General features: G+C 35.6%; 1 protein-coding gene and 1 long non-coding RNA gene across 3 annotated transcripts; one reads left to right on the top strand and one right to left on the bottom strand.

The window, feature by feature from the left end:
• Positions 1-4,110: 4,110 nt before the first annotated feature.
• On the top strand, positions 4,111-12,221 carry LOC144901996 (uncharacterized). 2 transcript variants are annotated; one of them, XR_013630210.1, is made up of 3 exons: positions 4,111-4,196; positions 8,133-8,170; positions 12,097-12,221. It is a non-coding gene; the product is annotated as an uncharacterized LOC144901996 (long non-coding RNA). The 2 variants fall into 2 exon arrangements; XR_013630209.1 differs by lacking the exon at positions 4,111-4,196 and adding an exon at positions 5,847-6,184.
• Positions 9,704-15,680, bottom strand: LOC131137135 (C-type mannose receptor 2). The gene is made up of 5 exons (XM_058084724.2): positions 15,303-15,680; positions 13,576-13,914; positions 12,339-12,473; positions 12,144-12,227; positions 9,704-10,737 (listed from the first exon to the last, which is right to left on the bottom strand). The coding sequence occupies exons 1-5, from the start codon at positions 15,619-15,621 to the stop codon at positions 10,376-10,378; spliced, it is 1,239 nt and encodes a 412-aa protein (XP_057940707.2). The 5' UTR covers positions 15,622-15,680; the 3' UTR covers positions 9,704-10,375.
• Positions 15,681-16,170: the final 490 nt, after the last annotated feature.

Raw genomic sequence — 16,170 nt, forward strand, 5'->3', positions numbered from 1 at the left:
AACTAATAACTAAGTCACATACATTTAGAGTAGTTACTGAGGAACTAATAACTAAGTCACATACATTTAGAGTAGTTACTGAGGAACTAATGACTAAGGCACATACATATGAGTAGTTACTGAGGAACTAATGATGAACTAATGACTAAGGCACATACATTTGAGTAGTTACTGATGAACTAATAAGGAACTAATGACTAAGGCACATACATTTAGAGTAGTTACTGAGGAACGAATGATGGACTAATGACTGAGGCACATTCATTTGAGTAGTTACTGAGGAACTAATGATGAACTAATGACTAAGGCACATACATTTAGAGTAGTTACTGAGGAACGAATGATGGACTAATGACTGAGGCACATTCATTTGAGTAGTTACTGAGGAACTGATAAGGAACTAATGACTAAGGCACATACATTTAGAGTAGTTACTGAGGAACTAATGACTGAGGCACATACATTTGAGTAGTTACTGAGAAACTAATGATGAATTAATGACTAAGGCATATACATTTAGAGTAGTTACTGAGGAACTAATGACGCCATACGTGTTAAACTCAGGCTTGTGCTGCAATTGAATTTGGAAGTGTTTGTAAAATAGCATTATAACTATTACACCCTATTTGTACAAAATAAGACCTTAAAGAGGCATTACACAGTCAAAAGTCATCATTTTAACTGCAGCAAAGCATGCTGGGAAATGCATAATCTGCAAACTCTTCAGCGTTACACATGCCACATATTGTGACATTTTTGTGTTGATATAAAATACTGTACTAGCTTTTACCCGGACATTGATAGAACGGGCGCTATTTGAAAAGATGGCAGCCATGCACTCAATGATTTTGCAGGTGACAAATGTTAAAACCTTGGCAGAGGTCCGGTCCGGTCCGCTACGGTCCTTTTGAGTGCTCCTGCTATTTATCCTCTCCACATTGAAATATAATGAAACATCTAATGGTCGGCGTGTGAGTACAGAGCAGCCATTGATGGAGCTGCGATTGAAGTGATGCTCCAGTACTCCGATGTTGCTTACATTGGACCAGGCCAGTCAGATTAGAATAATATCAACACATAAGACCTTGCTTGTTCCTCGCTCTTCCTGCTGCTTTGCTCGCTCTCTTTCTCTTGCTAACGTTCTCTACATGCATGTGGAGACACGTGAATTTAACCGTTAAACAGGCTATTTTTACGCTAATCTCTGTACTTCATATTGGACAAACCATGTCGTTGAGATTAAAGAAGGTCTGTTTAGCGTTTAGCGGCCTCGGTCCGTACGCCGCCATGAGACATTTGATGTGAACATTCTGTGCCAACGTAAAAAAAAAAATGCTCCTCCTCCATCAGGTAGCAGATGTTAGGCCGTCTGGAACTTTGAGGGCGACTGTGTGGAGCACAGAGCCCCCTCTCAGCTTCTTTACGGCAAGACCAGTAAAGGGGAGGGGGGGGGGGGGGGTAAAATAAATATATTCAGCTGCAAAGCTAATTCAATCCAGTAAACCAAACTCAATCACCTTATTTGGAAGGACGTGACGGAGTGAATGAATGGACTTAAAAAAAAAAAAATCAATGCTTGAGTTTATAGATAACACATTTGCCATTTTGCATTTTTTTATGTATAAATGTATAAATACATGGAAGTGAAATTATTCATGGGTGGCCCAGGAGATCATATCCACAGGAGATGTGTTAAGGTCAGAAAAAAGGTGGTCAGACTGTGTGACCCAGCCTGGATTAGGGGTGTGTATTGGCAACAATCTGGCGATACGATACGATATATCACGATACTGTTAACAAGGTGATATTTTTTTTGTTTTTCTTGTAGTTAAAGATTATTTCCTGGAAAAAACTGAATTACACCATCAATATGCACTTACTAAATACATTTTTATTCCATTAGAACAGTATGTTATTCTGTATCACAAACTTAAAGTGTAGCATTTGGATAAATAAAGCTAATAAAGCTTTAACATTTTGTACAACTGTATTATTTGTAGTGTTGTATTTATATAAGCCTACTGCATTGTTCAATTGCCCAATTTAATTTAATTTAATTTAATTTAATTTAATTTAATTTAATTTAATTTAATTTAATTTAATTTAATTTAATTTAATCTTATATATAATGTATAATATAAAAATATAATAAAATATAAAAAATATAAATGTATATAATATAATATAAAAAATATAATAAAATATAAAAATATAATATTATAATATAATAATAATGTAATATATTATAATACATAATATAATATAATATAATATAATATAATATAATATAATATAATATAATATAATATAATATAATATAATATAATATAATATAATCTCTATATATATATAATCATAATCAAGGCCGCACAGTGGACGAGTGATTAGCATGTAGGACACACAGGACACACTTTTATATGAGCCTACTGCATTGTTCAATTGCCTAATATAATGTAATGTAATATAATATAATCAGGGCTGCACAGTGGACGAGTGATTAGCATGTAGGACACACAGTCAAAAGATTTGGGTTCGATTTTCTGTGTGGAGTTCTCCCCGTGGTTTTCTCCGGGTCCTGCAGCTGGGATAGGCTCCAGCATACCCGCAACCCTAGTGGGACTGGATGGATTATCATGATCAGTATATGATACTTTTTAATATCGATACAGTATCGCAATATATTGCCGAAAAAATATTTTCTCCTAGCCTGGATGCTACACTAATAACCGGAAGTCCCATTTACATGACATAACTATTACTCTTAGCATATAGGGGCATCATATATGGCTTTTCGGTAGCCCTCTGCAATAGTGGATGCTCTCCGGGGATGCTGGACAGAAATATCCTTGCATTGTTTACATTGTGCATGAATGGAGCTTTTTACTTGTGGTGCTTGAAGCAGTCCCGTTAACCCCCCCCCCATCCATGAGTGGAGAACGACTTATACACTCTCCAGGTCCTCAACGGGAGCCCCAAACCCGCTCAGGATGTCAGTGATGTCCCCATTGTATGTCAGATCCTTGCCAGTACTCTTTACTCCGAACACAGCAACGTTGTATATGAAATAATTTTAATATTAAAAAAAAAGATATTGCCAACGGTTTAGGTGCCATCATCAACCTTTACAATGAACAACAGCTAAGTTCTAAACATATCACGTAATGCAACACTTAAACCAAGGGTCTCAAACATGCGGCCCGCGGGCCAAATGTGGCCCGCAGGACACTAGTTTGAGGCCCCCCGCCTTGATATGAAAGTTTAATGTTAGTGCGGCCCGCACAAGTTTGATATGGATGCTGTATGGTATCATGTACCCAGAAAAAATTATTACGTTTGATTCATGTTCATGTTAAAGGTTAAATAACTGTTAATAGTTATCCTCCCTATCCGTGTGGAAGTGGTACGTTTTTGGCTATTTTAAGTTTAAAGGAAATAACTTGAAGGCTACCGTTTAGGTCGCTAGCTCTCTAGTTTGCGAGTTAGCATGTGTCTCAAGACCCTGCAGTTGCGCAATATGTTGTAAATAAAAAGAGTATAAATGTGAATATAGTCGTGTTTTGTCATGTCTACAGGGCTCTAATAATGCTTTGTTCATTTTAATCTGAAAAAAAATAATTTGTCTACCCACCAACTATATGTGGTTTAAGCTTTTATTATTTATTATTTATTATTTATTATTTATTATTTATTATTTATTATTTATTATTTATTATTTATTATTTATTATTTATTATTTATTATTTATTATTTATTATTTATTATTTATTATTTATTATTTATTATTTATTATTAGCAAAGTTTATTCATTTTTCTGTTTTTAATAAATGCTTTTTGGGGTTTTTTTGGGAAAACCTGATGCGGCCCAGCCTCGCCCAGACCCTAGCTCCAGTGGCCCCCAAGTAAATTGAGTTTGAGACCCCTGATTTAAACCCTGTAAGTGGTCGATTGGGTTTGACTTGAGGCTCAATGCCAACAAATGTTTACACCAAATAATCTATTTATACACACACAGAAGTATAAAGTTGTTTATCCACATAATGCCTTATCTGCTCTGTGTACTCACCTTGACCTTTCTCTCCCTTCATCCCTGACCTCTACCGACCGAGCCAGTGATGATGTCACTGTGCTGCTTGTAGTAGTGGCCAATCAGAGGGAAGGATAGAAGTACAGTCGAGTTCAAGTATCAAGCAGTAAGGGTGAGTTGATCAGTCCAAATATTATTAATATTAGTTGATTGATGCGGCACGGGCGGTTAAGTGGTTAGCGCGCAGACCTCACAGCTAGGAGACCAGGGTTCAATTCCACCCTCGGCCATCTCTGTGTGGAGTTTGCATGTTCTCCCCGTGTGTGGGTTTTCTCCGGGTACTCCGGTTTCCTCCCACATTCCAAAAACATGCTAGGTTAATTGGCGACTCCAAATTGTCCATAGGTATGAATGTGAGTGTGAATGGTTGTTTGTCTTTTTTTTTCTCAAATTTCCGGTACAAATTTGATCATTTTTAGAAAATGACCAATGATTGGTCCCACAAATGACAAATGAATGTGTTTCTGCCACATACACAAAATGTTATTTACACCAAAGACACAGTTATTATTCATTTTGCTATTCAAATGTAATTGTAAGCACCGTAATTTCCATTGTATAAGCTGCTACACTTTTGTCTTAAACCTTGAACCAAGTAAACTCACTATCAGCTCGTCATTAGGGGGTCATTACTCAGTATATACATAGAGTACTGAATATGTAACATCCAACAAAGTCAAGGTGTCATCTGACAAAGGACCCTAAAATCATCACACAGCGACTTAACACTAAAAGCTAGGTAAGAAATAAACAAGTCAAGTGACAATATGGCTTTAAAATGCATTTCGGCCCAGTAATGCATTTCATTGGTCATTGCTGCCGGGGCGCTGCAATGCTGCCTCTGTCCACCGGAGAGAGCCAGAGGAGCCCAGTGGGATGCTGACGTCACTGCAGTCTTAGGTGTTGTATGCTCTCTAATGTGGACAATCCTTGGAGAAAATTGATGTATGGGTGGAAAACAGAAAATGAAACAAAATCTCCATCATGTCCTGACCGTCGTCGTTTACACATTATGTCACCGCCAAGAAAAACAAATGCAGATGCTTAAATATGGACTTTTATTGTTAGTGGTCAAGGAAGAAGGCAGAACCAATATTTACCTGAATGTAGACAGTTATTGATTGTTTTTGTGTAAAATATCATAGGTTTACTGCATACAGGTATACAGTATAGGTATACAATATTGCAAACTACTATATCTATCTATCTATCCATCTATCCATCTATCCATCTATCCATCTATCCATCTATCCATCTATCCATCTATCCATCTATCCATCTATCTATCTATCCATCTATCCATCTATCCATCTATCCATCTATCTATCTATCTAATTAGTTTCTTCATCTCAAATGAACTCTTGACTTTGGAGAAAAATAAATATATTATTATTAAAAATAATAAATAATATGAGATAGTAGTTCCTCCATAGTGGAAATAGTGTGTAGTATATTTGAGAGTCAGGGGCCTGATGTCCATCCACAACTCCTGGATGAGGGCTACAAGAATTGCGTTTGGACAATCAACTCCTGACTTTCTGTCACGGCAAAAGCGCATCTTTGTCCCTGTAGTGGAAGCTAAAGTGGACAAAAAGTTTAAAAAAAAACACAATTTATTTTGAAAAATATAGAAAATTATTATCAGATTCTTCCCAAGCTCTAAAACCAGTTTAAATACTGTGTACTCTTATTAAAAATTTGGTAAATACCCAGCCAAGAGTGTCTATTTTCTTTAAAAAAAATTAAAATAAAAATAAAAAAGTGAAAAAGTACCATTACTTACAATATGCACCTTCCAGTTCTTAATAAGTATCCATCCATACCTAAAGTACTTCTAGTAAGTCCACGCTCCTGTGCATCCGACCTCAAGCTCTGCCTGTTTCCTTTTGCCTCCTCGTGTGCCCCTCTCTGCCTCTTCCCATCTATCCATCTCATTTCATGCAGGAGCGGGGTTACCTAAGAGACAAGGCCTCAATGGAGAAAATCTCTTTTTCTACAATTAGCTGTGAAAGTGACAGAAGGAAAAAAAAAAAGGGAGGGATCTCTGGAAGCCTGCAGAGAAGAATAGAGGAGAAGGAATGACAGCAGTGCGCATGGCAGGTACAAAGATGTAAAGTTAAAAAGTGCTCGTCAAAAATGTTTTCCAACTTAGACACAAATATGAGATGATACAATATGCTTTCAGAGCAAAACTAATAAAACTAATTTATCTTTTATGATAAGGCTGTAGTGATACGGAAAGGGGTAGGATTAAATACTCTCTGCCGCTTCCTGTGAACTGTGGACATGTACTGCCATATATGCGTGATATCAATAGTATCAATACCAACGGTAGTACCACAATTTAGTTTTTTTTTTACATATATATATTTTTTCACTTTATTTTCAGAACTCTAATAAGTGTGTGAAATAAAAGATAGCGGAGCCAAAGTATTGGAATGTGAGCCAACACCGTTGACTTATTTTGCACTGAACAATTGCACAATTTGTACAACTGTATTATTTGTCTTGTAGTGTTGTATTTATATAAGCCTACTGCATTGTTCAGTTGCCCAATATAATGTAATGTAATATAATGTCATGTAATATAATGTAATATAATATAATATAATATAATATGATGTGTATGTGTGATGTGTATGATATGATATTATTTAATTTAATTTAATTTAATTTAATTCAATTTAATTTAATCTTATATATAATGTATAATATAAAAATATAATAAAATATAAAAAATACAATATCAAATATAAATCTATAAAATATAATATAAAAAATATAATAAAATATAAAACATAATATTACTCTATAAAATATTATAATATAATAATAATTTAATATATTATAATATATAATCTAATCTAATATAATATAATCATGATCAAGGCCGCACAGTGATTAGTGTGTAGGACACACAGGACACACATTTATATAAGCCTACTGCATTGTTCAATTGCCCAATATAATATAATGTATTGTAATATTATCTAATATAATATAAAAAGGGCCACACAGTGGACGAGTGATTAGCATGTAGGACACACAGTCAGGAGATCTGGGTTTGATTTTCTGTGTGGAGTTTGCATGTTCTCCCTGTGGTTTTCTCCGGGTCCTCCAGCTGGGGTAGGCTCCAGCATACATAATCATGATTAGTATTGGCAAGATTGGTCCTGTATATCCTTGGTTTTGGATTGATACCAAAACATTCATTGACCAATATATGTATAGATTTTTTTAATTCTGTGATAATAATACTTAATACTAAATAATAATAATACTAAAATCAATATATTGATTGAGCAAGTGTACCTAAAGTTGTGACCGTCTTCGCATCGGCAGCAAATAGGCAGCCGAAATGAATGATGTCCTTCGCCATCCTCTGTAAGAATGCAGAGGGAGTGCCCGCTGAGTTACCATGGGGAGATGTACACAAAAGGGTGTGGCGTGGGAATGTCCCCCACAGGTCAGGAGTGAGGGTGAAGAGGTCAGAGGTCAGAGGCAGCTGGACAGCACACAAGAGGAGAGGAGGGTGAGAAAAGATGGCGAGGGGGGGGGGGGGGGTGGTAGTCAACAAACGGAGCGAGCGGACGTTAACATTGAACTGATGAGAGGCTCGCTGACCGCCGCCTTTTGTGAGGGGAGAGAGAAGCTAAGCGATGACACACTCATGCGTAATGGGCCATGGTAATTGACAAATGACAGGAGGACATTGGGGATGCAAAACGTGGCTTTCAAAACGCGGCGTACAACTACGAGATTGCTGGGATTAGGTGAAATTATACTCGGCTCCCGTTTGTATTATTTGGAATAAAGATGTAAAATTCCCTGTTGTGCAAACAAAAGGCTTTGTATCTTTCAAACTTGGTTTGACAAACATGTTAAAATCTATATTAGTGAGCACTATTGTGATGTGAATGATCCACCTCTTTTTAATTTTCTTACATTTTAAGGGAATAATAATTATTATTACTATTATTCTATTTCTTTTATGCTACAGATTTAACAGTGAATTTCATATCGTTAACCCAATTTGTTTCCTTTATAGGATTCTCATTGAAATACAACATCTTAACTGCAAAAAAGGTATGTATTTTTTATTTTTAATACTGATGTTTATGACTTTTTTTTATACTTTGGTACCTTATATCCGGAGAAACAAGAGTCACAGTTCCCCCCATATTGTGATTTACAACATAAATATTAGTCCTACATTTATTATACCATGAAAACATACCATTCTTACCATACCGTTCATATTAATAATTCTAACATGCTAGTGTTAGCATGCTAACACCAGTATAAGTGCCTACCTCTGAAAATGCAAAAAAATGAGTATAATTATGTATTTATATTATTGGACTTAAATTATTAAATAATAAATATTATTTGTGTATTATTATTTATAGTATTATTAAGTCTATATTTTGATATTAAATATATTATATTTTCATGAATATAATCTTAACACTTACTGCTATCATGCTGCATGCTAGGTTTATAGTCATTAAATAAATATTAGTCCTACATTTATTATACCATGAAAACATACCATTCTTACCATACAATTCATACAATTCTAACATGCTAATGTTAGCATGCTAACACCAATATTTGTACAAGTGCCTTCCTCTGAAAATCCAAAAAATTTGAGTATAATTATGTATTTATATTTATATTATTGGACTTAAATTATTAAATAATAAATATTATTTGTGTATTATTATTTATAGTATTATTAAGTCTATATTTTGATATTAGAAATATTATATTTTCATGAATATAATTACAATTAAATTATTACATAATACATATTATTTGGTTATTATTTATAGTATTATTAAGTCTATATTATGATATTAAATATATTACATTTTCATGAATATAACTGAAATTAAATTATTACATAATAAATATTATTTGTGTATTATTATTTGTAGTATTATTAAGTCTATATTTTGATATTAAATATATTATATTTTCATGAATATAATCTTAATACTTACTGCTATCATGCTGCATGCCAGGTTTATAGTCATTAAAAAAATGCTAGTATGCTCATGTTAGCATGCTAACCCCTAGTATAACAGTGTCTACTTATGAAAATGGCTAAAACGCCTCTCGCCCGAAGACAGCTGGTATAGGCTCCAGCACCCCTGCGACCCTTGTGATAGAAAGATAGATAGCCGTAGAAAATGAATGAATGAATGAATTGGAGGCTAACTAATTAGCTCGGTAGCTTGCTATGCTTAAACTTGCTCAATCAATAAACTGTCTTACTGTATATCCCTTCAGAGATCGTGTAGCTTTCATGTAAATGTAAACAAAGCATAATAGAGCTGACTATAGGGGTGTTATTTCATGCCTGCAGGGCTCTAATAATGGTCAAAACTTTATTTAGAAGGTCATAAACAAGTTTTTGATGCTGTAACTGCATAAATATTCCATTTATGGATATTAAATCCTACTTCTATAAAGCACTACAATATCCAATCAAAGCTTCCCATTATATTGACACAATAGTCACATGTTTGGTATGTTGTTTTTATTGCTTTTATTTCTTTTAATTTTGGTGTAATACTTCATAATGTGTATAGTTTACAGTTTAAAACAGGGGTCTCAAACTCAATTACAAATCCTCAAATCCTTTAAACTTAAAAAGCCAAAAACTTACCACTTCCACACGGATAGGGAGGATAACTATTAACAGTTATTTAACCTTTAACATGAACATTAATCAAACATAATAATTTTTTTCTGGGTACATGATACCATACAGCATCCATATCAAACTTGCGCGGGCCGCACTAACATTAAACTTTCATATCAAGGCGGGGGCCTCAAACTAGTGTCCTGTGGGCCACATTTGGCCCGCGGGCCGCGTGTTTGAGACCCCTGGTTTAGAATGTTGTGTATAGTATTCCCACGGTTAGTGGTGATCCATGTAGACCTCAGCACTGCGGACAAGTGAAGGTCAGGTCAGTAGGGGCAGCAGGCAGTCTGCACAGGGACCATGGTGGTCCTTAAAAAGACCATCTTGAGCCCAACAGCCGAAGGGGGTCAACATGCAAATATTAACCCCCCGAGTGAAAGCAGCAGATCAATGTTCTCACGTCACTCTCTCTGCCCATGAATGTGTCGGCCGGCGCACCACAATGTTGGCATATTTAATGAAATTCACGCTCAACAATGGAGGAGGCAGCACTCAAGTCTTCTCACTGGCCTGCATTGACAAAGATGGAGAGACATGTGAATAGAATGCTAGAATAACCAGCGCTTCCCAAAACTTCCTCAACCAGCACAGTTCTGGCAGATGAAATTCAGTTTCTGCGTCTCATTCAAGCCGACCCATTGCTGCTCTCCTGTGGTCTCCACGGCCCCGGTTGCTCCACACCACTTTGCACCCTCCGATCCTTGCCCCGGAGCCCAGTTCTGGTAACAGTGAATGGAGGAACCGCTCCAGAACCAGAAGTGAAAGTTACAAGTGTAGCGTAAGCCAAGCCAAACGTGAGTCGACGTGGCGTTTTTTGTCATTTCCGCCACTTGATCCTGAGTGCTTTGGTTAGTGATGTAGACTAAGTCCCTGTGGTGTTCTCTGCAGTAACTCAGGGCCTCCATCCAGGTCACGTTTTTACGAATTAAGATCAGATTACCTGTAGGACCAGAGTATAGAACAAGAAAAACAGTAAATGACTTTACTTTTTTTTATTTCTTGGATGCAAAAATAACTTTCACATTTTGCCACCATGTACAGTATTTCTAGTAAATTTGTATTTTTTTTTTTTTTTTACCAGACCTGCAATACTTCCCACGTCCACCAGATGTCGTCATACCAGAAAAACCCAAATTTAATTTAATTTAACCAAAATAAATATACAAAGATGCTTAAAAGGGTGCTTGACTTTTGGATCAATTGCTCTAAAGCAAGGCGTGTCAACAAATTTTGATTCGGAAGGTCCTTGAACGCACCATAGTTGCTGTGAAACTTAAACTGTTCATTTGTTAATTCATTCATGGTGAGTACTACACAGTGTAACCTTAGTTAGCGTCATTAATTCATTTCAGACCAACTCTAACCAAAACGGACATTAACCGAATCAAATGTTCCCATAATAAATAATCTAAATCCAATTAATCTGTTCCAGAAAACCAAAAAAATAGTTTTACAATTATAGTTGTACATGCAAAAAAATTATGTATATCATTATCATGAAATTATCATTTCAATTGCTGGTTGCATTGAAATGTGCCTGACACTCTGAAAAACCTGAAAGCTGGCGAGCTTTCAGCGCACCTTTGGCGCACCTTTCACACAAAATTGTCACTGTGTGAAGCTGAAAATGTGGACACCTCCCCTGGTGCGCCGCCACGCCCATCTTGGCGCAGTGCAGTCGACCGTATTACCAAATTGGTTGCGCACAGTGGTGCACTGGACCAAAAACTCTGCATCACTAAAGTACATTTTATACGTTAAATGCATTTAATAGGCTCATGAGGCATATTTAGGGCTTAAACCTGGAGTGTGTCACGAGTGAACAATGGCAATTAATGAGACAAAGCGAGGATTTGGGAGCTAGGTCTATTCTAATAATTACTATAAGACTTTTATTGCAAATGTTGATCAATGTCAAGCTAGCAGGAGGGTTGTGAGATGTTTTTTGGACGCGTATTTTTAACGAGCAGATTTTAAAGAAGCTGCAAATGACCCATGGGTCGGGCTTTAGACAGCGCATATCTTGCAGTTTTAATGAGAGGAAAATAGTATGTAAGATCATATAAAAAAATACAAAAAAAATAATAATAAATATGTTTTTTTAATGTATAAACATGGGCCTGCTCATGACAAAACATTGTATGTTTATCTTGAATTTCTTAACATTTATATATAGCATAAATGTGTAATCTAGATGTAATAAGGTTTTTTATAAATAGTCTGAAGCAGCTTGTGAAAGATAAAGAAAAACATAAGTTTCAAACCCACTGCAAAATGAATTCATCTTTTGTTCCTATAGCAAAACAGAAGAGTGGAAACTTGAGGCTCACACGCTTCTAAATGTACCTGCAATCAACTCAGAATCGCTGTCGGTGGATGCGGGTGTCGTACTCCGAGTCCCAGGCGGTGTCGTGAAAGCAGAGGTACCTCCTGCAAAAGGAGTTACACAGGAATTGTCACATTTGACATTTGCGGAACGGCATTGTGGAGTGGCGTACTTAAGTACAAGTATGACGTGTGGTATTGTTTGTTGTCACATACCTGTATTTAATGGTCGTGTAGAAGTAGCTGCTGTGGAATTAATGGATATCACCTCTGAAGATGAGCTGTTAGACGGAGTTGTGACACTGGTTGTCTCCTGTGTGCTGGTCTGACTGGTCGGTGCAACTTTGCTGGCTGCACCAAGTCACAACACAAAATGCAGACGTCTTATATTCATGGATGATAATGTGATTCAACATAAATCAGTTTTTTTTTATGATGCAAAAGCAAACAATGTGCACGTGCTTGGTTAAAACTTTAGTTAAAGTCACTCTTGTGATACCAATCAGAAAATTCATGGCATTTTTATAATGTGACAAAATGTGTCATATTTTCAATTAATAATAATTATTATTGTTGTTATTAAAATTAATATTAATATTAACATTGATGTTGATATTAAAATTAATTAAAAAATATTATTCATAAAATTAATAAAATTATTTAATTATTAATTATAAAATTAATAAATTAATAAAATTAATACAATTAATACAATTAATACAATTAATAAAATTAATAAGATTAATAACATTAATAAAATAAAAAATAAATTAAATATAAATATTAATTTATTAATATTAATATCAATATCGATATTAATATTAATATTGATATTATTATCAATATCAATATCAATATTAATATTAATTCACACTCACATCCCTCCCCATCGAACGCCTCATGTTGTGTAAAAATGTGTTTACTTGTGCAAATGTATGCCGAGGTTTTCTGAACAGTCCCACACCGATAACACACACAGATTAATAATGTATATATCTATCATATGTTCAAAAATATTCATAACCCTTTTCATTATTTTCATTATTTGTTATAAAGCAAGGGTGTCCAAAGTGCAGGGGGGGGGATTAGTGGCCCGTAGCTCGATTTTTATCGGCCTCCTATGAAATATTCTATTCATAAAATTGAACATTAAACATTATGAAGGATGCCAACTTCCACCTTGAAAAGAGAAAAAAAAAATCAAATATTAAATATTTGAACGATTTATCACGTTAACAACAATAATAATTATTGGAATGTATTGAAGATAAAGATGATGATAATATTTTACCATTTTTCTCTGTCATTTCCAGGCAGAAGATACTCATTCGACAAAAACACATTCATATATATATATATATATATATATATATATAATCTGTAAGATGATGGAAAAGCTGGAACGGAACAACAAAATTGTATTCCAACTCAACACAGAAATGAGTCAACTTACGGCCATGACAGACAAAGGTGCGTTTGGTGCTACACCTCAGATCATTCCACTGTCCGTCATCCTTCAACACAGCAGCAACACAATCCTGGTTAGCAGAATTTGGTTGCTGTGGTTTCCAGTAGCGGAATGACGACACGCTCCCGTCGGACCACTTCCAAGCGTCTCGGAAGAGGCCGATCCACACGTTTTGGGAGGTGGACGCGTTTTGGACTTTCTTGTTGTCTTCTGCTGAGCCAACACCAACCAGATCCAGTGACAAATTTCTGCAGTGCTTTTGGGCATCCCTCCATGTTTTGGTGTCAGCAACAAAAATGTAGTTGCTGGTATCATCCATGTTGCCTGCAAGGTTTTAAGCATGATTTCAGACTTGTACAAATAATGACTGGCAGTGTTATATATATATATACATATATATATATATATATATATATATATATATAGCATCCCATATATATGTGGGATGCTGGTTGACTTCCAAGTTATTTTCCAAACTCTGGACTGGTGGCCAGCCAATCACAGGGCACATATAGACAAACAACCATTCACACTCACATTCATACCTATGGACAATTTGGAGTCACTAATTAACCTAGCATGTTTTTGGAATGTGGGAGGAAACCGGAGTACCCGGAGAAAACCCACGCATGCACGGGGAGAACATGCAAACTCCACTCAAGGGTGGAATTGAACTCGGGTCTCGTAGCTGTGAGACTTCACAATTTTTCACAGTTTTTCTTGAAAAAGAAAATATATATATATTGAAAACATGTCCCGAGTTTTATTATAAAATATTAAATAATTATTAAAATATTAAATTTATCCCCAAATGGAGAACATGCAAACTCCACACAGAGATGGCCAAGTGTGGAATTAAACTCCTAACTGCGAGGTCTGTGTGCTAACCACTCGACCGCTGTGCAGCCCAGAAATGTAAGTTTTCAGGCAAAATAAACAGCCATTTGGTGTTAAATATGATTTAGGGGTTAAATATGATGCTAATACATTGATTATATAATGTATGTCAATAATTGCATTCTGGTGTCCAATTCATAGTTCTGTGGTTTTCCTATTTGCCATATTTTGGTATATAAATGCCTATTGGCTGTACTGTTAAAAAAATTCTTTATAGTTTTCCAAACTAAAGCTATATGTATATTTTGTTTATGATTATTAATATGACCTATATAGCTAATGTCTATCCATCTACTTTCTATGCCTTGTAGCTAATATTGTTTCATATTTTTCAGTTACTGGTCCACAAGCCAAATGCTTCCGGAACAAAAGTAGTGACATTTTTCTTGGTTTAGGTCACTAATAGAGAAAAATTAAGTCAGATGTGCATATTGGATATCATTTTGAAGATAAATTATTGGGTCAAAATATGGAATGTACGAACTGTATGAACTGTAGTTTTAACTTTCTTTTGGAAGTGGACAAGATGCATGCATGTAGACATATTTCATGAAAATTGAGTTTTGCAATGCAGTTTCTTGGAAACTCCAAGAGAGATAATTATAAGCAGCTGGTGGCAAACCTCCCAAAGTCCTACAAAACCCTTGACTGCAATATGTCACTGAATATACAGTTTTTTTTCAGCGTTTTACCAACGTACACACCAGCTGGCATCCATTACAAAGACTTGAAAATTTAAATATTATTCTCTTCAAATTCTACCAATTTTGGGGATTTGGATTCGGACTTTGAAGGCACCACTGCGTTGTACTCACCCTGACAAACAAAGCTCCGTTTGGTGTCACAATCACTCTCAAACCATTGTCCCAGTACATCCATGCCCGCACATGAACTTTGGTCCAGACCTTGTGGTTCTCCTGTCCTCCAATTAAAATAACCCACTTTTTGATGAGGCCAAGCCCAATTCCACTTTGGGACATCTCCCATCTCCAGTCCTATCCACGCTCGGTTTGTAGTATTTGGAACAGAAGCAATGAAATTGGACATATCTGTCAGATTATTAATGGTAGCCAGATCCGTGTACATCACTCTGCAGTGGTTCTTTGCTTCTTCATAGGTCTTTGACAGTGGCATGTAGTGGAAGTTGGAGAATACCAGTTTAAAGGAGAACAATTCTGTGGGGAAAAAAGCAATATAGCACAAAAAAAAAATTATGTCAATATGTTATTCAGACAACCATGTCACAAAATGAATATGATATACAGACCTGATACCAATAGTAGAAAAATAATATTAGTCATTTCCATTGTGAAGAATCTACATTCTATATTAAGTAATGCTCTCATACAAGCAGCTACTATTTGAGTCTGAAGTGGTAGCTGGAAGAATGTCACTTGTCTCCTCTTCATACGCATCTCCTTCCAAAGCAGTTTTTCTTGTTTGACTCTCTCAGTAGCCACAGTGATATGCTTCCCGATGTAGCAATCACAAGGAATCTGATGACAAATATGTATGTCAATTCCTGTCACACCTTATCCTCTCTTGCTACCATGTGGGGATACTTCACATAGGGGTTCATGTAACGTTTGTAAATATACGAGATCCCTGTTTTTTTTTTACCAAGGTTATTTTCAGTGGCTAAAAACCACTTGTAATTGATAAGCCCAATACAATGTCTATTTT

This window comes from Doryrhamphus excisus, linkage group LG17 (genome assembly GCF_037039965.1).
Source record: "Doryrhamphus excisus strain RoL-2023G ecotype Guam linkage group LG17, RoL_Dexc_Guam_v1.1, whole genome shotgun sequence".
Taxonomy (NCBI): domain Eukaryota; kingdom Metazoa; phylum Chordata; class Actinopteri; order Syngnathiformes; family Syngnathidae; genus Doryrhamphus; species Doryrhamphus excisus.

Bases quoted from the DNA above. Each gene is read 5' to 3' on its own strand.
- LOC131137135 (XM_058084724.2), bottom strand. From the start codon at position 15,621: ATGCCACTGTCAAAGACCTATGAAGAAGCAAAGAACCACTGCAGAGTG. The intron at 12,474-13,575 runs GTAAGTTGACTC...GACTTGGTGCAG, and splicing joins CACCTTTGTCTGTCATGGCC to CCAGCAAAGTTGCACCGACC. The intron at 10,738-12,143 runs GTACATTTAGAA...CTGGTCCTACAG, and splicing joins CGATTCTGAGTTGATTGCAG to GTAATCTGATCTTAATTCGT.